Source organism: Myxine glutinosa, chromosome 5 (genome assembly GCF_964187855.1).
Source record: "Myxine glutinosa chromosome 5, kmMyxGlut1.1, whole genome shotgun sequence".
Taxonomy (NCBI): domain Eukaryota; kingdom Metazoa; phylum Chordata; class Myxini; order Myxiniformes; family Myxinidae; genus Myxine; species Myxine glutinosa.
The window spans coordinates 62,579-87,295 of record NC_136265.1 but is presented as its reverse complement, the minus strand read 5'-3'; the positions used below and the strand labels follow the sequence as shown (position 1 = coordinate 87,295).

Below are 24,717 nucleotides of genomic sequence, written 5' to 3'. Positions count from 1 at the left end.
GCTGCTCCTGGACTCTGTGTCCTTTCCTCCTGACAAGGTGGAAAAGTTTCTGTCAACCCTCGACTCTGATTCTGCAACTGGACCTGACGGCATCAGCCCACAGGTCCTAAAATCCTGTTCTTCCACTCTTTCACTCCCTCTCTCTGTTCTCTTCACCCTCTCTTTTGCTCAAGGTCATCTGCCATCTGCTTGGAAATCTGCCAACATCACCGCTTTGCACAAAAAGGTGCAAAAACAGATCCCAGCAACTACAGACCAATCAGCCTTCTCCCAATTATCAGCAAAGTCATGGAATCCATCATTGCTTCAGATATGAAATCTTTCCTCTTCTCCAATGGCTTGATCTCTGATCATCAATTTGGTTTCAGACCGGGTCACTCTACTCTGGACATGCTGCTTCTGCTTTCTCAACAATGGATGGAGGTCCTCAATGCCAAACAGGAAATTAGAGCTGTCTCCCTTGACATATCACGTGCCTTCAATACTGTCTGGCACCCCGCTCTGCTCACCAAACTCTCCTCTTTTGGTATCCATGGAAATCTCCATGCATGGCTGGCGGACTTCCTCTCTAGTCGTAGTCAACGTGTGGCCCTGAATGGGGTTCTCTCATCTCCTCTACCTGTTCAGGCTTGAGTTCCCCAAGGCAGTGTTCTGGGCCCTGTGCTTTTTCTGGTCTTCATCAATGATCTCTCTGACTCTCTTGAAAATCCCCTCTATCTCTTTGCTGATGACTCTACTCTCTGTCACTCCATTCTTCATCCCTCAGATCCCTCACTCTCTGCAGACCTGGACAAAATCACAGACTGGGCAAACAAGTGGAACATGTCTTTCAATCCTGCAAATCTCACACTCTTACGATGTCTCTCCGAAAAGACCGACTGGACAACCCTCCCATCCACTTTCTGAATAATCCTCTCCAAGAAGTTCTGTCACTCAAGCTTTTGGGTCTCACTATCTGCCATGATCTTTCCTGGGAAAACCACATTTCAAATCTGGCATCCAAAGCCAGTCGCCGACTGGGCATCCTCCGTCGTGCGAAGTCCTTCCTTGGCACATCTGAGCTCCTCACCACATACAAGGCTTTCATCTGCAGCTCAATGGAATACTGCTCTCCCCTCTGGGCTGGTGCTCCTGCCTCACACCTTGCTCGTCTTCACGCTGTTGAAACCAAACCATTCAGAATCATTGGAATCTCCCACGATGAAGCTAACTCCAAGGGCCTCTCACTCACTCACACGCAGGCAGGTTGGTGGTCTTTCCGTCTTCTACCGACTCCTCTCTGGCCTTGCCCCCCCAGCCCTCTCTGGGCTCTGTCCCGCAAATATTCCTTCAGGTCGCACAAGATCTGCCTGCGACCCTCCTTATGGTTAAACTGCCAAAATCAAGACTCTCTGCTCACCTTCACTCCTTCATTCCTCTTTTCTCCCGCCTCTGGAACAAACTCCCTCACTCTCTTCAATCCCACTCCACCCTCCAGGTCTTTAAACAGCTGTGCACCACCATGTCTTATCTTCCCCCATCCAAAACCTTGATCTTTTCTACCCCCGCTAATTTCACCCCAATTCCACTTTTGTGAAATACCAACTTCTGTCCTGGATGTCTTTGGTGTCCTTGTGTTTTATACTTCTCTCTCCCCCCCCTCCCCCTTCCCACGCCTCCCCCCCCCAAGCCCTCTCCCTCCCACACATCTCCTCTGCTCTCAAATGTTGTGTTTGTGTGCTTCCCCTTCTCTCCCCATCTTGTCTTCTGCTCCCTCTTTTTATATATTTTGTTTGTCTGGTTGATTTGTTTGTGAAGTAAATGTTAGCTCTTCCACGAGCCTCGATTCAGTATACACAAAAAAAAAAAGGTGTGTCAGAGATTTCAGAATACCTCGGAGAAAGGGAAGGATGGGGCCGACAAAAGGTTTGATGGGGCTTGGGTGAGGCACAATGAGGTGTTATTTGAGGAGGGGGAAGAGCGAGGCAGAAGGTTGGGGGAGATGGAGGTGAGAGTTGGAAGGGGGAAGAAGCGGGGAGGACGCTTTGAGGAGGAGGGGTGAGAGGGGGGAAATTGAGAAGAAATGAGGGTGGGGAGATTTGAAGGGGAGGGGTGAGGGGCGAGTTTAGGAGGGAAGGGACAAGGGGAGGGATTTGAAAGGGATGGGTGATGGGGAGGATTTGGAGGGGAGGGGCAAGGGGGAAGATTTGAAAGGGATGGGTGATGGGGAAGATTTGAAGGGGAGGGGCGACGGGGGAGGTTAGGTGGGAAGGGACAAGGGGAGGGATTTGAAAGTGATGGGATATGGGGGAGATTTGGAGGGGAGGGGTGAGGGGGGAGTCTAGGAGGGGAGGGGGAGTCTTGGAGGGGAGGGGTGTGGGGGGAGTTTAGGAGGGAAGGGGCAAGGGGGGAGATTTGAAAGGGATGGGTGATGGGGAGGATTTGGAGGGGAGGGGCAAGGGGAAAGATTTGAAGGGGATGGGTGATGTGGAAGATTTGGAGGGGAGGGGTGATTTGGAAGATTTGGAGGGGAGGGGTTATGGGGAAGATTTGGAGGGGAGGGGTGAGATTGGATTTTAGAAAGTGTTCGATTAATGGGAAACGAACATTTATTGCAAAATGAGTTTCTTGTGACCTTCGAGTCAAAAATACGTTTGAGGACGCTGGAGGGAGGATGGAGTGCAGGAGAGTTTAGGGAATGTAGAAAAGCGGCACTGTAAGAGATGGAATTTTTTTTTGGGATGAATAGATTTGGTGAGCAAGTTGAAGCAACCTTTTAAAGAAGAAGAAGAAAAAGGTGTTATAATATACGACAGAATTCAGAACTTGAGGGGAAAGTTTAAACATTTTAAAGTTTAACAGTGAAAACTATCTGGGGAAATGGGGGAGAAACACGTGGTCGAAGAACGAACAAACGAATAAGAACGATTAAACGAATAAGAACAGAGAAGGAAATGTTTTTTGTTTTTTTTTGTTTTTTTTTAGTTGAGATTTTAAACAAGGAAGTCGGCTATGGGGTGAAAAGACTGGGAAAAACAGAGAACAAAAGTTATTGGAGCACAAACGACGGACCGCTGAGAGAAAAACAAAGCCTCAAGGTTGGACACTGTACAAGGTCTCAAAAGACAGGACATGAATTAACACGATTTTCTATACAGGTATGAAAGATTTACACCGAGAATCTTCCTCGGGACACATTATACGTACACACACCATAAAATAAATACAGTTATAACGAAAATACAAATGGGAACAATTACTTAACTTCGATTTCGATGGAGAGCGTGGACAGCTGCGAATAAACGAAACCTCGCCGGCAAGACCGGAAGTGGCAAGCTTTCTTTAAACTCTTCTTTGCAACCAATCAAGAGGCAAGAAAGTCTAGCATTGGTGAAGCGGAGGTCAACCTGCGAACGGCCGAGATGTTAAAGCCGGCTGTCCCGCATGGATGCTTATTCCACCAACGTGAAATGCTGTACTCCACGTTACCTTCAGAAAACAAATCGGCCATTACCTATGGCACATCAATTAAAAAGGAGGAGCCCAAGGACCGTGAAAAAACCATTTAAACAGAAAGCGAACCACGGAAGTTTGCAGTAAGAGCTGCAGCTATCAGTTTTTTGGGCGAGTTCATCAATAAGTTCTCCAATTGTGAGTTTGCAGTAAGAGCTCCAGCTATCAGCTTTTTGGGCGAGTTCAATAAGTTCTCCAATTGTGAGTTTGCAGTAAGAGCTACAGCTATCAGCTTTTTGGGCGAGTTCATAAATAAGTTCTCCAATTGGGAGTTTGCAGTATGAGCCCCAAGCTATCAGCTTTTTGGGAGAGTTCATCAATAAGTTCTCCAACTGAGAGTTTGCAGTATGAGCCCCAAGCTATTAGCTTTTTGGGCGAGTTCATCAATAACTTCTCCAACTGGGAATTTGCAGTAAGAGCCCCAAGCTATCAGCTTTTTGGGTGAGTTCATCAATAAGTTCTTCAACTGCTTTGTTTTGCAGAAACGCATCCCTTTCTCTGAAGTACTTTTCAAGTATTTTTGGATTCTTTTCGAAGCTCTGTGAGCCATTTTATGTAGTAATCCTTATCTGGCACGTACAATATGCATTCAGCTGCGCCACGACCCTCATTTCTAGGGATTTCTGCGCTTGCACGCTGAGCATTTTTTGGGCCAGATTACGTCATTTTGAAAGTCGTGTATTGCTCAAATATGGCTATTCACCTTTTCTATTTTGCCACCTGGCTCAACAATCTTGTTTGTTTACGGGAGAATTGTTCACATTTTCTTTTAAATAATTAAACAATTTAAATTTAGTTTTTCCATTTTCCATTGGCATGTGTGGTAAACGTTGTGGAACGATTAGACAATCATTCTCGAGTCGGTGATGTTTTCCAGCAAGAGTAAGAAGTGTTATTGTTCCAACAGGAAAATTGTTTTCCTTGTTCTTTCAAAAGCAGAATGGCCGATAAACGTACATTGATATATTATGTCATATCCTTGGTTTATTAATGTCGATGTGATATTAATGATATAATTGTCATATCCAAACTCCATGTTGTTTAAGTCAGTTCAACCACTTTTATTTTTCAAACTGATAAAATCATGCATTTTGATACCAAGTTTCATGAAGCCAGGAATATGTCGAAAGCTAAAAAACATATTTTGTTGGTTTCGTAATGGCGTCGATTTGTGAATCGTCGAATTGATGGGAAGCGGTGAAATTGAATTGATCATAACTGAGATGTTCCAAACGATGGAGTTTTTAAAATCTTCAAATATTCTCATTGTCCAGTGAAAGTTGTCCGCTCGAGGATCCTTGGGCGTCCAGCATGTTGGAAAGTTTCATTTTATGTTCCCCTGTTGTTTGCAATTACAGATGTTTAAAAAGGCCAAAGCACTGGATCAGTCTGAAAATGACATGGCTGCCGTTTATCGTGTATACGAGTGATCAACATCCCTGACACACCTGATACACGGTCGAGGGGTCAAGGGGGGAGAGGGGCGGGAGAGCGGGGTACTTCTGCATTCCTCTGTTTTAGAAATGATGTTATAAACCTAAGGTTCCCTTAATTGCTATAACTCACCGACCTTTTTCAATCTTCTTTTTTTCTGTATTTTAGTGTGTGCCATTTTAATAAGCATCTGAGAGGCAACTTGTACTCTGGGGTTTGTGTGATGACGATGATTTGCTTCAATTGGCTAAAACCTGTTTTGATAATTTAATTTAACTTAAATGATTGATAGACCCCGGATCTCTGGATTATGTTGTATTGTTAAGTTGCGTACGTGATGACTTTGTCTGGTATTCAGATATCATTAGTTCAAACAATGTCGTTATGCATTATAAACATGGAATTCTTCATTTTGGTTATAAAATAGGAATAAAAAGGTTTACTTCTCGACTCGTGTTCCAAGTTTTTGAGATGAGTCACAAATTCAGCGTTGTTGAAGACAAAACATTGTCAGATTTCATAAATACGTCCATCTGGTTATCATCCAATGAATAATGGAAATGGATTTTGAAATTTGGTAAAATTGTACAAAGTCGATTTACAGATAGAGAGAGCACAAAAGTTGACCAATGAGAGATCCCTGAGGAGCACGGACAGATTGATGAATGCGGGAAGCCAAATTACCAGTAATATTTAGTTCTGGTACAATCTGAAAGATACCATTCATGAGCAGGTGCACCAACGCCAAAACAAGAATCTCGTACTAAAATACGCAATTCTGTGTCTGTCTGCCTGACTGATTTTTTTTTTGACTGCGAAACATTCAGTCGTTACTTATGAAATAGCAATCAAACTTAACAGGAGGACTAAGGGTCACACAATGAAGATTGTAGCGATTTAACCCTCCCCCTCCCCTCCCCCCCCATCCCCCACTTCCTCAGAGTGTTTTTCCCGCCAAGGGGATTGTGTGTTGAGGTGTATATCCGTATTAACATAGCTTATCATAGCATTTTTCCAAGGCCGCTTCTATTAACAAAAGTAATAAAACTCATTTTAAAGTATGTTATTGTCCCCTGTCGCACCGCGGAGCGAAAGGGGGACTGTGGTTTTCCCCTCCGTCCGTGTGTCTGTCCGTCCGTGCGTGTGTGCGTGCATACGTGCGTAAGTGAAGGACCAAATTCTAATTTGGTGTGTGGGTGCAACCCACGTCAAAATCCAAGATGGCCGCCACCATGTATGTCTGACGCCATGTATGGCTGAACTTTGTGAGCGGAATATCTTGAAAAATAAACGAACTACTATCTTCTAATCTGGTGTGTGGGTGTATCTCGGCATAATATAAGGAAGAACGCTATTGAAAATTTGGTCGCCACATTAAAATCCAAGATGGCCACCACCATATATATTTCTGAACCTTGTGAGCGAAATATCTTGAAAAATAAGCGAAGTACCAACTTCTAATTTGGTGTGTGTGTGTGTGTATCTAGGCACAAGGAAGAACGCTATTGAAAATTGGGTCACCACGTCAAAATCCAAGATGGCCGCCGCCATGTATGTCTGAACCTTGTGAGCGGAATATCTTGAAAAATAAGCGAAGTACCAACTTCTAATCTGGTGTGTGGGTGTATCTTGGCATAAGGAAGAACGCTATTGAAAATTGGGTCGCCACGTCAAAATCCAAGATGGCCGCCACCATATATATGTCTGAACCTTGTGAGCGAAATATCTTGGAAAAATAAACGAACTACTAACTTCTAATCTGGTGTGTGGGTGTATCTATGCATGAGGGAGAACACTATTGAAAATTGGGGCGCCACGTCAAAATCCAAGATGGCCGCCTTGCGTCTTCCACTTTGTCAACTCTCATCACTTCACCGACGGGGGACCTTGGCGTAACGCTTGTTCATGTTATTACAAAGCAATATAAATACTAATAATATCCCCTCTTCCGAAGGGGTTTCCTTCTTGGACAAACGCCGTGTTAATGTGTATAAATAGCTTATCGTGCCATGTCGTGAAAAACCTTTACCAGAAGTAAAAGGTATTATAAATCACAAACATCCCCCCCCCCCCCCACACCCTTCCCACGCCTCCTCCCCCCAAGCCCTCTCCCTCCCTCACTTCTCCCTGCTCTCAAATGTTGTGTTTGTGTGCTTCCCCTTCTCTCCCCATCTTGTCTTCTGCTCCCTCTTTTTATATATTTTGTTTGTCTGGTTGATTTGTTTGTGAAATAAATGTTGGCTCTTTCACGAGCCTCGATTCAGTACATAAAAAAAAATTTTTTTTTTTAACCTGTTTAACACTAAAATGAAAGGGAGGACACTCAGGGTGTGTTCCGTTACCGAGCAGCTAGCACTTGCCAAGCATGCCATTCCTTGTCAAAGGTTTTTTAATAGAGTGCTTGCTTGAATGCTTAAGCCTTTTGGCGAGTGCTCTACAAGAAAACTGATGATCTTGAGGCCCGACCCAAGATCTACTGTAAAGATCTACTACAATGTAACCTCAACATCAAAAGGAACTTATCAAATCTTTAGAAGGACACTCTTTGAAATCCTCCACGCAAAAATGAAAAATATTTGAACCTTGGTGTTGAATATTTTTTGAATATTTGAATATTTGAATATTTGAATCCCTGGTGTTGGGCTAGCGGCTAGGGTGCCGGCTTAGGATCCTAGGATCCTGGGTTCGAATCCCGGTCGATCGCTGAATTAACGCCAGGGGGGTTGACTCAGCCTGTCATCCTTCCGAGGTCGGCTAATTGAGTACCAGTTCACTGGTAATTCCCTGTTTGTCGTTAAAGGCGGCAAAAAGGGTTGGCGTCAGGAAGGGCATCCGGCCGTAAAACATTGCTTCAAAAAGGGGACCAAAAAACAACAACAACCACGGTTCCCGAAAAAGGCCAACCCCTGCTTGCGGGGAAAAATGGCCTCTAAAGGTGGTTATTTTTTTAAATATTATACAGATGTAAAGTTCAACTATCTTTACTGAACACATGTCAATAAACAAGAGGTTACCTCAATCACAAAAAAGCAAAAAGCATGAACATCACAAGGGGTGGTGCAACAAAAGTCACAGCACTGCAACACAAAGGCACGCACCTGAATACCATCAAAACAAAATGACACAGGAATGGACACAACACTCCGAACAGTCAAGGACAGAATGACAGCAGTCCTCAATATCGTGTGTGTCCTCCCTGAGCTGTGATGCAGGCTATACACCTCCGACGCATGCTCTGTACCAGGCGTCTGATGCGGTCCTGGGGAAATCTGTCCCACTTCTCCTGCAAGCCTTGAATGAGAATTTGCCTATTGACAGCCATTGATCTCCTCGATGCAAGGCGTAGACCAAGCTAATCCCATAAATGCTCAATGGGATTGAGGTCAGGGGAATAAGGCATCCAAGGCATCACTTCAACGCCCTGTCCCTGGAGGAAGTTGGTGGACAGGCGAGCAGCATGGGGTCGAGCATTGTCCTGCTGGAAAACTGCGATGTCAGGATGAGCCTGGAGAAATGGCAGCAGATGAGGTCTCAAAACTTCATTGACAAAAAGCTGACTCGTGAAATTGCCTTCGATGACGACCAGAGGTGTCCTGAAACGGGTGGAAATGCCGGCCCATACCATCACACTGGGTCCTCCCCAATGATTGATCTGGCGAATACAGCATGATGCATACCTTTCTCCACCTCTGCACCATACCCTTTGATGCCCATCAGCAGAATGGAGGCAAAATCTGGACTCATCGCTGAACAAGACTGCACTCCACTGTCCAGCGGCGATGCTGCAGTCACCATCTTAGTCTGTTCCGTCGATGCACTGCGTTCAATACTGGACCTCTGCAAGGACGTCTTGCCACCAGGCCCTGACTTCTCAAGTGCCTCCGCACAGTAGAGACACTGATGCGGTTGTTATGGCGACCTTTTGTCACTGCAGCTGTTTGCCTCGCAGGGCGAAACGATCAGGAAGATGCTGCAGCACAATCCATCGGGCTTGGTTTGGCGTGGTTACCCGTGGTCTTCCTCTTCGTGGACAATCATTCACAGTTCCAGTTTCACCGTAATGCCTGGTCAGGTTGGAAATTGCAGGCTGTGAGCAACCAAGACGTTGGGCAGTTGTTCGCTGGCTTACACCAGCCTCAAGCATCCCAATTTCCCTGAAACGTTCAGATGTCAGGCGTGGCTTAAACGTTCAGATCTGTATTTTCTTGTTGTTTTCCCTGTCCGAAGCATCTGGAGTGATGATAGACAGCAGTAAATGAAAGTCTAACCACGAGAACTGAAGGATTTCATTGCGAGGGTCATTATGTAAAGGGAAAGATCGCCATACAGAACCACTCAAGCATGCCATTGTTCATCAACCAGGTGATTGAAGTGAAGTTCCCGTTACATAATCAGCCATTACAATTGAAGAAACGTGTTTGTAAAGCTGCACATTTCAAAAAATGAAAGTGATGTTTATTTTGATGTTCAGTTTATATACCCCAGACAGGAATGACCATTCTGCTGCTCCTGTAGGGAACGGATGTACTACAACAACAACAACAACAGGCATTTTAATTCCATTTTCCCTGCAAGAGCGGGGGTTAGCCTTGCGGTCCCCATGACAATCTTCTCCATTTTGCCCTATTTTCTGCATCTCCCCTTGTTAACCCCCTTGCCCGCATTTCTTCTTCGACCATCTTTAGCCAAGTCTTTCTCGGTCTTCTCTGTCCTCCACTTCCTTCTACATTCATTTCCATCACTCTTCTCAACCAGTCACTTTCATCCTTCCTCAACACATGACCAAACCATCTCAAACTGTTTCTCTTCACAGCATCCATCACAGGCTCGATTCCCATCATCTTTCGCAATTCATCATTTGTCTTCCTCTCTCTCAACGATAGTCCACACATCCACCGAACCATTCGCATTTCCACCCTTTCCAGCCTTCGTTGCTGCTCTACGTTCATTACCCATGTCTCGCTCCCATAAATCATAACACTTCTCACACATGCAGCATACACCTTTCCCTTCAGCTTCAACGACACTCCCCTCCTCGTCAGCACGCCACTCAATTCCCGAAACTTCTTCCATGCACATCTCACTCGAGCAACCGTTGCCGAGTCTGATCCACCTTCTCCATTCAGCATGTCTCCTAGGTAACAAAATGTTTTCACACCTTCCAGCTTCATGCCGTCTCCAAGATCCAACTCAACATTTCCTCCATCTGCAGCTCCCTCTGTGCACACCTTACACTTGAATGTAGCTGCCACACTGGTCAATGACCCTCTCAAACCACTACATTTTTGATGAACCCATTCATCGCACATTGTACATTGAATGGAATTCACTCCGACACCCTTCCTGCACACAGCACACAGGCACTTCCCAGTTCTTTCCACCTCATCACATGCTTTACCACTTGCCATCACCTTCGTTTTTCCGTTATTCACCTTCAGACCTTTTGTCTCCATACATTCCTTCCACTTGTTCATCTTCTTCTTCAGTCCATCCATACTCTCCGCAATTAACACCAGATCATCTGCATACAACAACTCCCACGGTAAACCCTCCTTTACGTTCCGAGCCTGCACCTCCATCACAGCTACAAATAGTAGTGGACTTAGTACCGACCCCTGATGCACTCCCACCTTCACCTCAAACTCACCATTGTTCCCGTACTTCGTCCTTACAGCGGTGCGCGCTCTTTTGTACATTGCCATCACTACTCTGATCAACCATTCCTCCACTCCTAACTTCCTCAATGCCCATGTCACTACTTCACGTGGAACCCTATCGAATGCTTTCTCCAGATCAACAAACCCAAGAAACAACTTCTGCCTCTTCTCCATGTACTTCTCCTGCAACTGCCTCACAATAAAAAGCGCGTCTGTCGTTCGTCTTCCTGGCATAATTCCAAACGGCATTTCGTCAATCTTCATTTTCTTCCTTGTCCTCCTCTCCAACACCATTTCCAATACCTTCATTCCATGCTCCAATACCTTTATCGCTCGATACGAGCCACAGTCCAGAGGGTCACCTTTCCCCTTGTATAGAGAGACGAGGGTACTCAGTTCCAAATCCACTGGATTTCGGCCCTCTTTCACCACCAGATTGCAGATCTCTGTCATTCTCTTCACACCCCAATTTCCCGCTGCCTTCAACATATCCCCCACAACTCCCGTCGGCCTTCCCGCTTTCTACCCTTCATTGCTTTTATCGCTTCCTCAACTTCCTTCTCGGTTATCTTCTCTGCCGGTCCTAAAACTGGGTTACTCTCTATGTTGCCATCCCATTCATTCTCTGCATTCAACAGTATTTCCAAATGTCTCTTCCATATTCCTTTAATTCCATCTGGGTCGACAACGATTTATCCCACTTCATCCTTCAAGCAACTCACCCACATCACATCACACCTCTCTTTCGCTATCTGCTTTGCAATCCTGAATACCGCTCTCTGACCCTCTTTCAAATCCAAGCGTTCTCCGAACATTTTCCTACGTGCCTCCTGCACCTTTGCTACCTCTTTCTTTGCAGCCTTCTTGGCTGCCTTATAACTTTCATGCTCTGCCTTTTCTGCCCCCGTACCTTTCACCTTCTTCCACTCCTTGAACTTCTTCGTCTTCTGGTGCAGGAAACCACTTTTGCACTTGTATTAGTGTGGAAAAACCACTTTTCGCACTTGTGTTAGTGTTGAAAAACCACTTTTTGCACTGGTGTTGGTGAAGGAAACCACTTTTCGCACTTGTGTTAGTGTTGAAAATCCACTTTTCGCACTTGTGTTGGTGCAGGAAACCACTTTTCTACTTGTATTAGTGTGGAAAAAACACTTTTTGCACTTGTGATAGTGTTGAAAAAACACTTTTCGCACTTGTGTTAGTGTTGAAAAACCACATTTCGCACTTGTGTTAGTGCTGAAAAACCACTTTTCGCACTTGTGTTGGTGCAGGAAACCACTTTTGCACTTGTATTAGTGTGGAAAAAACACTTTTTGCACTTGTGATAGTGTTGAAAAACCACTTTTTGCACTTGGGTTAGTGTTGAAAAACCACTTTTCGCACTTGTGTTGGTGCAGGAAACCACTTTTGCACTTGTATTAGTGTGGAAAAAACACTTTTTGCACTTGTGTTAGTGTTGAAAAACCACTTTTTGGACTTGTGTTGGTGCAGGAAACCACTTTTGCACTTGTATTAGTGTGGAAAAACCACTTTTCGCACTTGTGTTAGTGTTGAAAAACCACTTTTTGCACTTGTGTTAGTGTTGAAAAACCACTTTTCGCACTGGTGTTGGTGCAGGAAACCACTTTTGCACTTGTATTAGTGTGGAAAAAACACTTTTCGCACTTGTGTTAGTGTTGAAAAACCACTTTTCGCACTGGTGTTGGTGAAGGAAACCACTTTTCGCACTTGTGTTAATGTTGAAAAACCACTTTTCGCACTTGTGTTAGTGTTGAAAAACCACTTTTCGCACTTGTGTTGGTGCAGGAAACCACTTTTGCACTTGCATTAGTGTGGAAAAAACACTTTTCGCACTTGTGTTAGTGTTGAAAAACCACTTTTCGCACTTGTGTTGGTGCAGGAAACCACTTTTGCACTTGTATTAGTGTGGAAAAAACACTTTTTGCACTTGTGATAGTGTTGAAAAACCACTTTTCGCACTTGTGTTAGTGTTGAAAAACCACTTTTCGCACTTGTGTTGGTGCAGGAAACCACTTTTGCACTTGTATTAGTGTGGAAAAACCACTTTTCGCACTTGTGTTAGTGTTGAAAAACCACTTTTTGCACTTCTGTTAGTGTTGAAAAACCACTTTTCGCACTTGTGTTAGTGCTGAAAAACCACTTTTCGCACTTGTGTTGGTGCAGGAAACCACTTTTGCACTTGTATTAGTGTGGAAAAACCACTTTTCGTACTTGTGTTAGTGTTGAAAAACCACTTTTTGCACTTGTGTTAGTGTTGAAAAACCACTTTTCGCACTTGTGTTAGTGTTGAAAAACCACTTTTCGCACTTGTGTTGGTGCAGGAAACCACTTTTCGCACTTGTGTTAGTGTTGAAAAACCACTTTTCGCACTTGTGTTAGTGTTGAAAAACCACTTTTCGCACTTGTGTTAGTGTTGAAAAACCACTTTTCGCACTTGTGTTGGTGCAGGAAACCACTTTTGCACTTGTATTAGGGTGGAAAAACCACTTTTTGCACCTGTGATAGTGTTGAAAAACCACTTTTCGTACTTGTGTTAGTGTTGAAAAACCACTTTTTGCTCTTGTGTTAGTGAAGGAAACCACTTTTTGCACTTGTGATAGTGTTGAAAAACCACTTTTCGCACTTGTGTTGGTGCAGGAAACCACTTTTGAACTTGTATTAGTATGGAAAAACCACTTTTCGCACTTGTGTTAGTGTTGAAAAACCACTTTTCGCAATTGTGTTAGTGTTGAAAAACCACTTTTTGTACTTGTGTTGGTGCAGGAAACCACTTTTCGCACTTGTGTTAGTGTTGAAAAACCACTTTTCGCACAAGTGTTAGTGTTGAAAAAACCACTTTTCGCACTTGTGTTAGTGTTGAAAAACCACTTTTCGCACTTGTGTTGGTGCAGGAAACCACTTTTCGCACTTGTGTTAGTTTTGAAAAACCACTTTTCGCACTTGTGTTAGTGTTGAAAAACCACTTTTCGCACTTGTGTTGGTGTTGAAAAACCACTTTTTGCACTTGTGTTGGTGCAGGAAACCACTTTTGCACTTGTATTAGTGTGGAAAAACCACTTTTCGCACTTGTGTTAGTGTTGAAAAACCACTTTTCGCACTTGTGTTAGTGTTGAAAAACCACTTTTCGCACTTGTGTTGGTGCAGGAAATCACTTTTGCACTTGTATTAGTGTGGAAAAACCACTTTTCGCACTTGTGTTAGTGTTGAAAGACCACTTTTCGCACTTGTGTTAGTGTTGAAAAACCACTTTTCGCACTTGTGTTGGTGCAGGAAACCACTTTTGCACTTGTATTAGTGTGGAAAAACCACTTTTTGCACCTGTGATAGTGTTGAAAAACCACTTTTCGCACTTGTGTTAGTGTTGAAAAACCACTTTTTGCACTTGTGTTAGTGAAGGAAATCACTTTTTGCACTTGTGATAGTGTTGAAAAACCACTTTTCGCACTTGTGTTGGTGCAGGAAACCACTTTTCGCACTTGTGTTAGTGTTGAAAAACCACTTTTCGCACTTGTGTTAGTGTTGAAAAACCACTTTTTGCACTTGTGTTGGTGCAGGAAACCACTTTTGCACTTGTATTAGTGTGGAAAAACTACTTTTCGCACTTGTGTTAGTGTTGAAAAACCACTTTTCGCACTTGTGTTAGTGTTGAAAAACCACTTTTTGCACTTGTGTTGGTGCAGGAAACCACTTTTGCACTTGTATTAGTGTGGAAAAACCACTTTTCGCACTTGTATTAGTGTGGAAAAACCACTTTTCGCACTTGTGTTAGTGTTGAAAAACCACTTTTCGCAATTGTGTTAGTGTTGAAAAACCACTTTTTGCACTTGTGTTGGTGCAGGAAACCACTTTTCGCACTTGTGTTAGTGTTGAAAAACCACTTTTCGCACATGTGTTAGTGTTGAAAAACCACTTTTCGCACTTGTGTTAGTGTTGAAAAACCACTTTTCGCACTTGTGTTAGTGTTGAAAAACCACTTTTCGCACTTGTGTTAGTGTTGAAAAACCACTTTTCGCACTTGTGTTAGTGTTGAAAAAACACTTTTCGCACTTGTGTTAGTGTTGAAAAACCATTTTTCGCACTTGTGTTGGTGCAGAAAACCACTTTTGCACTTGTATTAGTGTGGAAAAACCACTTTTCGCACTTGTGTTAGTGAAGGAAACCACTTTTTGCACTTGTGATAGTGTTGAAAAACCACTTTTCGCACTTGTGTTAGTGTTGAAAAACCACTTTTCGCACTTGTGTTAGTGAAGGAAACCACTTTTTGCACTTGTGATAGTGTTGAAAAACCACTTTTCGCACTTGTGTTGGTGCAGGAAACCACTTTTGCACTTGTATTAGTGTGGAAAAAACACTTTTTGCACTTGTGATAGTGTTGAAAAACCACTTTTCGCACTTGTGTTAGTGTTGAAAAACCACTTTTCGCCCTTGTGTTGGTGCAGGAAACCACTTTTGCACTTGTATTAGTGTGGAAAAACCACTTTTCGCACTTGTTTTAGTGTTGAAAAACCACTTTTCGCACTTGTGTTAGTGTTGAAAAACCACTTTTCGCGCTTGTGTTGGTGCAGGAAACCACTTTTGCACTTGTATTAGTGTGGAAAAACCACTTTTCGCACTTGTGTTGGTGTTGAAAAACCACTTTTCGCTCTTGTGTTAGTGTTGAAAAACCACTTTTCGCACTTGTGTTGGTGCAGGAAACCACTTTTGCACTTGTATTAGTGTGAAAAAACCACTTTTCGCACTTGTGTTAATGTTGAAAAACCACTTTTCGCACTTGTGTTAGTGTTGAAAAACCACTTTTCGCACTTGTGTTGGTGCAGGAAACCACTTTTGCACTTGCATTAGTGTGGAAAAAACACTTTTCGCACTTGTGTTAGTGTTGAAAAACCACTTTTCGCACTTGTGTTGGTGCAGGAAACCACTTTTGCACTTGTATTAGTGTGGAAAAAACACTTTTTGCACTTGTGATAGTGTTGAAAAACCACTTTTCGCACTTGTGTTAGTGTTGAAAAACCACTTTTCGCACTTGTGTTGGTGCAGGAAACCACTTTTGCACTTGTATTAGTGTGGAAAAACCACTTTTCGCACTTGTGTTAGTGTTGAAAAACCACTTTTTGCACTTGTGTTAGTGTTGAAAAACCACTTTTCGCACTTGTGTTAGTGCTGAAAAACCACTTTTCGCACTTGTGTTGGTGCAGGAAACCACTTTTGCACTTGTATTAGTGTGGAAAAACCACTTTTCGTACTTGTGTTAGTGTTGAAAAACCACTTTTTGCACTTGTGTTAGTGTTGAAAAACCACTTTTCGCACTTGTGTTAGTGTTGAAAAACCACTTTTCGCACTTGTGTTGGTGCAGGAAACCACTTTTCGCACTTGTGTTAGTGTTGAAAAACCACTTTTCGCACTTGTGTTAGTGTTGAAAAACCACTTTTCGCACTTGTTTTAGTGTTGAAAAACCACTTTTCGCACTTGTGTTGGTGCAGGAAACCACTTTTGCACTTGTATTAGTGTGGAAAAACCACTTTTTGCACCTGTGATAGTGTTGAAAAACCACTTTTCGTACTTGTGTTAGTGTTGAAAAACCACTTTTTGCTCTTGTGTTAGTGAAGGAAACCACTTTTTGCACTTGTGATAGTGTTGAAAAACCACTTTTCGCACTTGTGTTGGTGCAGGAAACCACTTTTGAACTTGTATTAGTATGGAAAAACCACTTTTCACACTTGTGTTAGTGTTGAAAAACCACTTTTCGCAATTGTGTTAGTGTTGAAAAACCACTTTTTGTACTTGTGTTGGTGCAGGAAACCACTTTTCGCACTTGTGTTAGTGTTGAAAAACCACTTTTCGCACAAGTGTTAGTGTTGAAAAAACCACTTTTCGCACTTGTGTTAGTGTTGAAAAACCACTTTTCGCACTTGTGTTGGTGCAGGAAACCACTTTTCGCACTTGTGTTAGTTTTGAAAAACCACTTTTCGCACTTGTGTTAGTGTTGAAAAACCACTTTTCGCACTTGTGTTGGTGTTGAAAAACCACTTTTTGCACTTGTGTTGGTGCAGGAAACCACTTTTGCACTTGTATTAGTGTGGAAAAACCACTTTTCGCACTTGTGTTAGTGTTGAAAAACCACTTTTCGCACTTGTGTTAGTGTTGAAAAACCACTTTTCGCACTTGTGTTGGTGCAGGAAATCACTTTTGCACTTGTATTAGTGTGGAAAAACCACTTTTCGCACTTGTGTTAGTGTTGAAAGACCACTTTTCGCACTTGTGTTAGTGTTGAAAAACCACTTTTCGCACTTGTGTTGGTGCAGGAAACCACTTTTGCACTTGTATTAGTGTGGAAAAACCACTTTTTGCACCTGTGATAGTGTTGAAAAACCACTTTTCGCACTTGTGTTAGTGTTGAAAAACCACTTTTTGCACTTGTGTTAGTGAAGGAAATCACTTTTTGCACTTGTGATAGTGTTGAAAAACCACTTTTCGCACTTGTGTTGGTGCAGGAAACCACTTTTCGCACTTGTGTTAGTGTTGAAAAACCACTTTTCGCACTTGTGTTAGTGTTGAAAAACCACTTTTTGCACTTGTGTTGGTGCAGGAAACCACTTTTGCACTTGTATTAGTGTGGAAAAACTACTTTTCGCACTTGTGTTAGTGTTGAAAAACCACTTTTCGCACTTGTGTTAGTGTTGAAAAACCACTTTTTGCACTTGTGTTGGTGCAGGAAACCACTTTTGCACTTGTATTAGTGTGGAAAAACCACTTTTCGCACTTGTATTAGTGTGGAAAAACCACTTTTCGCACTTGTGTTAGTGTTGAAAAACCACTTTTCGCAATTGTGTTAGTGTTGAAAAACCACTTTTTGCACTTGTGTTGGTGCAGGAAACCACTTTTCGCACTTGTGTTAGTGTTGAAAAACCACTTTTCGCACATGTGTTAGTGTTGAAAAACCACTTTTCGCACTTGTGTTAGTGTTGAAAAACCACTTTTCGCACTTGTGTTAGTGTTGAAAAACCACTTTTCGCACTTGTGTTAGTGTTGAAAAACCACTTTTCGCACTTGTGTTAGTGTTGAAAAAACACTTTTCGCACTTGTGTTAGTGTTGAAAAACCATTTTTCGCACTTGTGTTGGTGCAGAAAACCACTTTTGCACTTGTATTAGTGTGGAAAAACCACTTTTCGCACTTGTGTTAGTGAAGGAAACCACTTTTTGCACTTGTGATAGTGTTGAAAAACCACTTTTCGCACTTGTGTTAGTGTTGAAAAACCACTTTTCGCACTTGTGTTAGTGAAGGAAACCACTTTTTGCACTTGTGATAGTGTTGAAAAACCACTTTTCGCACTTGTGTTGGTGCAGGAAACCACTTTTGCACTTGTATTAGTGTGGAAAAAACACTTTTTGCACTTGTGATAGTGTTGAAAAACCACTTTTCGCACTTGTGTTAGTGTTGAAAAACCACTTTTCGCCCTTGTGTTGGTGCAGGAAACCACTTTTGCACTTGTATTAGTGTGGAAAAACCACTTTTCGCACTTGTTTTAGTGTTGAAAAACCACTTTTCGCACTTGTGTTAGTGTTGAAAAACCACTTTTCGCACTTGTGTTGGTGCAGGAAACCACTTTTGCACTTGTATTAGTGTGGAAAAACCACTTTTCGCACTTGTGTTGGTGTTGAAAAACCACTTTTCGCTCTTGTGTTAGTGTTGAAAAACCACTTTTCGCACTTGTGTTGGTGCAGGAAACCACTTTTGCACTTGTATTAGTGTGAAAAAACCACTTTTCGCACTTGTGTTAATGTTGAAAAACCACTTTTCGCACTTGTGTTAGTGTTGAAAAACCACTTTTCGCACTTGTGTTGGTGCAGGAAACCACTTTTGCACTTGCATTAGTGTGGAAAAAACACTTTTCGCACTTGTGTTAGTGTTGAAAAACCACTTTTCGCACTTGTGTTGGTGCAGGAAACCACTTTTGCACTTGTATTAGTGTGGAAAAAACACTTTTTGCACTTGTGATAGTGTTGAAAAACCACTTTTCGCACTTGTGTTAGTGTTGAAAAACCACTTTTCGCACTTGTGTTGGTGCAGGAAACCACTTTTGCACTTGTATTAGTGTGGAAAAACCACTTTTCGCACTTGTGTTAGTGTTGAAAAACCACTTTTTGCACTTGTGTTAGTGTTGAAAAACCACTTTTCGCACTTGTGTTAGTGCTGAAAAACCACTTTTCGCACTTGTGTTGGTGCAGGAAACCACTTTTGCACTTGTATTAGTGTGGAAAAACCACTTTTCGTACTTGTGTTAGTGTTGAAAAACCACTTTTTGCACTTGTGTTAGTGTTGAAAAACCACTTTTCGCACTTGTGTTAGTGTTGAAAAACCACTTTTCGCACTTGTGTTGGTGCAGGAAACCACTTTTCGCACTTGTGTTAGTGTTGAAAAACCACTTTTCGCACTTGTGTTAGTGTTGAAAAACCACTTTTCGCACTTGTGTTAGTGTTGAAAAACCACTTTTCGCACTTGTGTTGGTGCAGGAAACCACTTTTGCACTTGTATTAGTGTGGAAAAACCACTTTTTGCACCTGTGATAGTGTTGAAAAACCACTTTTCGTACTTGTGTTAGTGTTGAAAAACCACTTTTTGCTCTTGTGTTAGTGAAGGAAACCACTTTTTGCACTTGTGATAGTGTTGAAAAACCACTTTTCGCACTTGTGTTGGTGCAGGAAACCACTTTTGAACTTGTATTAGTATGGAAAAACCACTTTTCGCACTTGTGTTAGTGTTGAAAAACCACTTTTCGCAATTGTGTTAGTGTTGAAAAACCACTTTTTGTACTTGTGTTGGTGCAGGAAACCACTTTTCGCACTTGTGTTAGTGTTGAAAAACCACTTTTCGCACAAGTGTTAGTGTTGAAAAAACCACTTTTCGCACTTGTGTTAGTGTTGAAAAACCACTTTTCGCACTTGTGTTGGTGCAGGAAACCACTTTTCGCACTTGTGTTAGTTTTGAAAAACCACTTTTCGCACTTGTGTTAGTGTTGAAAAACCACTTTTCGCACTTGTGTTGGTGTTGAAAAACCACTTTTTGCACTTGTGTTGGTGCAGGAAACCACTTTTGCACTTGTATTAGTGTGGAAAAACCACTTTTCGCACTTGTGTTAGTGTTGAAAAACCACTTTTCGCACTTGTGTTAGTGTTGAAAAACCACTTTTCGCACTTGTGTTGGTGCAGGAAATCACTTTTGCACTTGTATTAGTGTGGAAAAACCACTTTTCGCACTTGTGTTAGTGTTGAAAGACCACTTTTCGCACTTGTGTTAGTGTTGAAAAACCACTTTTCGCACTTGTGTTGGTGCAGGAAACCACTTTTGCACTTGTATTAGTGTGGAAAAACCACTTTTTGCACCTGTGATAGTGTTGAAAAACCACTTTTCGCACTTGTGTTAGTGTTGAAAAACCACTTTTTGCACTTGTGTTAGTGAAGGAAATCACTTTTTGCACTTGTGATAGTGTTGAAAAACCACTTTTCGCACTTGTGTTGGTGCAGGAAACCACTTTTCGCACTTGTGTTAGTGTTGAAAAACCACTTTTCGCACTTGTGTTAGTGTTGAAAAACCACTTTTTGCACTTGTGTTGGTGCAGGAAACCACTTTTGCACTTGTATTAGTGTGGAAAAACTACTTTTCGCACTTGTGTTAGTGTTGAAAAACCACTTTTCGCACTTGTGTTAGTGTTGAAAAACCACTTTTTGCACTTGTGTTGGTGCAGGAAACCACTTTTGCACTTGTATTAGTGTGGAAAAACCACTTTTCGCACTTGTATTAGTGTGGAAAAACCACTTTTCGCACTTGTGTTAGTGTTGAAAAACCACTTTTCGCAATTGTGTTAGTGTTGAAAAACCACTTTTTGCACTTGTGTTGGTGCAGGAAACCACTTTTCGCACTTGTGTTAGTGTTGAAAAACCACTTTTCGCACATGTGTTAGTGTTGAAAAACCACTTTTCGCACTTGTGTTAGTGTTGAAAAACCACTTTTCGCACTTGTGTTAGTGTTGAAAAACCACTTTTCGCACTTGTGTTAGTGTTGAAAAAACACTTTTCGCACTTGTGTTAGTGTTGAAAAAACACTTTTCGCACTTGTGTTAGTGTTGAAAAACCATTTTTCGCACTTGTGTTGGTGCAGAAAACCACTTTTGCACTTGTATTAGTGTGGAAAAACCACTTTTCGCACTTGTGTTAGTGAAGGAAACCACTTTTTGCACTTGTGATAGTGTTGAAAAACCACTTTTCGCACTTGTGTTAGTGTTGAAAAACCACTTTTCGCACTTGTGTTAGTGAAGGAAACCACTTTTTGCACTTGTGATAGTGTTGAAAAACCACTTTTCGCACTTGTGTTGGTGCAGGAAACCACTTTTGCACTTGTATTAGTGTGGAAAAAACACTTTTTGCACTTGTGATAGTGTTGAAAAACCACTTTTCGCACTTGTGTTAGTGTTGAAAAACCACTTTTCGCCCTTGTGTTGGTGCAGGAAACCACTTTTGCACTTGTATTAGTGTGGAAAAACCACTTTTCGCACTTGTTTTAGTGTTGAAAAACCACTTTTCGCACTTGTGTTAGTGTTGAAAAACCACTTTTTGCACTTGTGATAGTGTTGAAAAACCACTTTTCGCACTTGTGTTGGTGCAGGAAACCACTTTTGCACTTGTATTAGTGTGGCAAAACCACTTTTTGCACTTATGATAGTGTTGAAAAACCACTTTTCGCACTTGTGTTAGTGTTGAAAAACCACTTTTGCACTTGTATTAGTGTGGAAAAAACCCTTTTTGCACTTGTGATAGTGTTGAAAAAACACTTTTTGCACTTGTGTTAGTGTTGAAAAACCACTTTTCGCACTTGTGTTAGTGTTGAAAAACCACTTTTGCACTTGTATTAGTGTGGAAAAAACACTTTTCGCACTTGTGTTAATGTTGAAAAACCACTTTTCGCACTTGTGTTAGTGTTGAAAAACCACTTTTCGCACTTGTGTTAATGTTGAAAAACCACTTTTCGCACTTGTGTTAGTGTTGAAAAACCACTTTTCGCACTTGTGTTGGTGCAGGAAACCACTTTTGCACTTGCATTAGTGTGGAAAAAACACTTTTCGCACTTGTGTTAGTGTTGAAAAACCACTTTTCGCACTTGTGTTGGTGCAGGAAACCACTTTTGCACTTGTATTAGTGTGGAAAAAACACTTTTTGCACTTGTGATAGGGTTGAAAAACCACTTTTCGCACTTGTGTTAGTGTTGAAAAACCACTTTTCGCACTTGTGTTGGTGCAGGAAACCACTTTTGCACTTGTATTAGTGTGGAAAAACCACTTTCGCACTTGTGTTAGTGTTGAAAAACCACTTTTTGCACTTGTGTTAGTGTTGAAAAACCACTTTTCGCACTTGTGTTAGTGTTGAAAAACCACTTTTCGCACTTGTGTTGGTGCAGGAAACCACTTTTCGCACTTGTGTTAGTGTTGAAAAACCACTTTTCGCACTTGTGTTAGTGTTGAAAAACCACTTTTCGCACTTGTGTTAGTGTTGAAAAACCTCTTTTCGCACTTGTGTTGGTGCAGGAAACCACTTTTGCACTTGTATTAGTGTGGAAAAACCACTTTTTGCACCTGTGATAGTGTTGAAAAACCACTTTTCGCACTTGTGTTAGTGTTGAAAAACCACTTTTCGCACTTGTGTTAGTGAAGGAAAACCACTTTTGCACTTGTATTAGTGTGGAAAAACCACTTTTTGCACCTGTGATAGTGTTGAAAAACCACTTTTCGCACTTGTGTTAGTGTTGAAAAACCACTTTTCGCACTTGTGTTAGTGAAGGAAACCACTTTTTGCACTTGTGATAGTGTTGAAAAACCACTTTTCGCACTTGTGTTGGTGCAGGAAACCACTTTTGAACTTGTATTAGTATGGAAAAACCACTTTTCGCACTTGTGTTAGTGTTGAAAAACCACTTTTCGCAATTGTGTTAGTGTTGAAAAACCACTTTTTGCACTTGTGTTGGTGCAGGAAACCACTTTTCGCACTTGTGTTAGTGTTGAAAAACCACTTTTCGCACAAGTGTTAGTGTTGAAAAACCACTTTTCGCACTTGTGTTAGTGTTGAAAAACCACTTTTCGCACTTGTGTTGGTACAGGAAACCACTTTTCGCACTTGTGTTAGTTTTGAAAAACCACTTTTTGCACTTGTGTTAGTGTTGAAAAACCACTTTTCGCACTTGTGTTAGTGTTGAAAAACCACTTTTTGCACTTGTGTTGGTGCAGGAAACCACTTTTGCACTTGTATTAGTGTGGAAAAACCACTTTTCGCACTTGTGTTAGTGTTGAAAAACCACTTTTCGCACTTGTGTTAGTGTTGAAAAACCACTTTTCGCACTTGTGTTGGTGCAGGAAATCACTTTTGCACTTGTATTAGTGTGGAAAAACCACTTTTTGCACCTGTGATAGTGTTGAAAAACCACTTTTCGCACTTGTGTTAGTGTTGAAAAACCACTTTTTGCACTTGTGTTAGTGAAAGAAACCACTTTTTGCACTTGTGATAGTGTTGAAAAACCACTTTTCGCACTTGTGTTGGTGCAGGAAACCACTTTTGAACTTGTATTAGTGTGGAAAAACCACTTTTCGCACTTGTGTTAGTGTTGAAAAACCACTTTTCGCAATTGTGTTAGTGTTGAAAAACCACTTTTTGCACTTGTGTTGGTGCAGGAAACCACTTTTCGCACTTGTGTTAGTGTTGAAAAACCACTTTTCGCACATGTGTTAGTGTTGAAAAACCACTTTTCGCACTTGTGTTAGTGTTGAAAAACCACTTTTCGCACTTGTGTTAGTGTTGAAAAACCACTTTTCGCACTTGTGTTAGTGTTGAAAAACCACTTTTCGCACTTGTGTTAGTGTTGAAAAACCACTTTTCGCACTTGTGTTAGTGTTGAAAAACCATTTTTCGCACTTGTGTTGGTGCAGAAAACCACTTTTGCACTTGTATTAGTGTGGAAAAACCACTTTTCGCACTTGTGTTAGTGAAGAAAACCACTTTTTGCACTTGTGATAGTGTTGAAAAACCACTTTTCGCACTTGTGTTAGTGTTGAAAAACCACTTTTCGCACTTGTGTTAGTGAAGGAAACCACTTTTTGCACTTGTGATAGTGTTGAAAAACCACTTTTCGCACTTGTGTTGGTGCAGGAAACCACTTTTGCACTTGTATTAGTGTGGAAAAAACACTTTTTGCACTTGTGATAGTGTTGAAAAACCACTTTTCGCACTTGTGTTAGTGTTGAAAAACAACTTTTCGCATTTGTGTTGGTGCAGGAAACCACTTTTGCACTTGTATTAGTGTGGAAAAACCACTTTTCGCACTTGTGTTAGTGTTGAAAAACCACTTTTCGCACTTGTGTTAGTGTTGAAAAACCACTTTTCGCACTTGTGTTGGTGCAGGAAATCACTTTTGCACTTGTATTAGTGTGGAAAAACCACTTTTCGCACTTGTGTTAGTGTTGAAAGACCACTTTTCGCACTTGTGTTAGTGTTGAAAAACCACTTTTCGCACTTGTGTTGGTGCAGGAAACCACTTTTGCACTTGTATTAGTGTGGAAAAACCACTTTTTGCACCTGTGATAGTGTTGAAAAACCACTTTTCGCACTTGTGTTAGTGTTGAAAAACCACTTTTTGCACTTGTGTTAGTGAAGGAAATCACTTTTTGCACTTGTGATAGTGTTGAAAAACCACTTTTCGCACTTGTGTTGGTGCAGGAAACCACTTTTCGCACTTGTGTTAGTGTTGAAAAACCACTTTTCGCACTTGTGTTAGTGTTGAAAAACCACTTTTTGCACTTGTGTTGGTGCAGGAAACCACTTTTGCACTTGTATTAGTGTGGAAAAACTACTTTTCGCACTTGTGTTAGTGTTGAGAAACCACTTTTCGCACTTGTGTTAGTGTTGAAAAACCACTTTTTGCACTTGTGTTGGTGCAGGAAACCACTTTTGCACTTGTATTAGTGTGGAAAAACCACTTTTCGCACTTGTATTAGTGTGGAAAAACCACTTTTCGCACTTGTGTTAGTGTTGAAAAACCACTTTTCGCAATTGTGTTAGTGTTGAAAAACCACT

General features: G+C 41.7%; 1 protein-coding gene across 4 annotated transcripts in view; it reads left to right on the top strand.

Annotated features, from left to right (window-relative positions):
• Window positions 1–5,376, top strand: part of GLYR1 (glyoxylate reductase 1 homolog) — a 297,703-nt gene extending 292,327 nt beyond the window's left edge. For 2 of the 4 annotated variants that reach the window (XM_078777480.1, XM_078777477.1), the window contains exon 14: window positions 4,803–5,376. In XM_078777480.1, the coding sequence (XP_078633606.1) occupies window positions 4,803–4,922 (120 nt within the window). In that variant the 3' untranslated portion in view covers window positions 4,923–5,376. The remainder of the gene's footprint in view (window positions 1–4,802) is intronic. The other 2 variants (XM_078777478.1, XM_078777479.1) reach the window with 1 other exon arrangement.
• The last annotated feature ends 19,341 nt before the right edge of the window (window positions 5,377–24,717 follow it).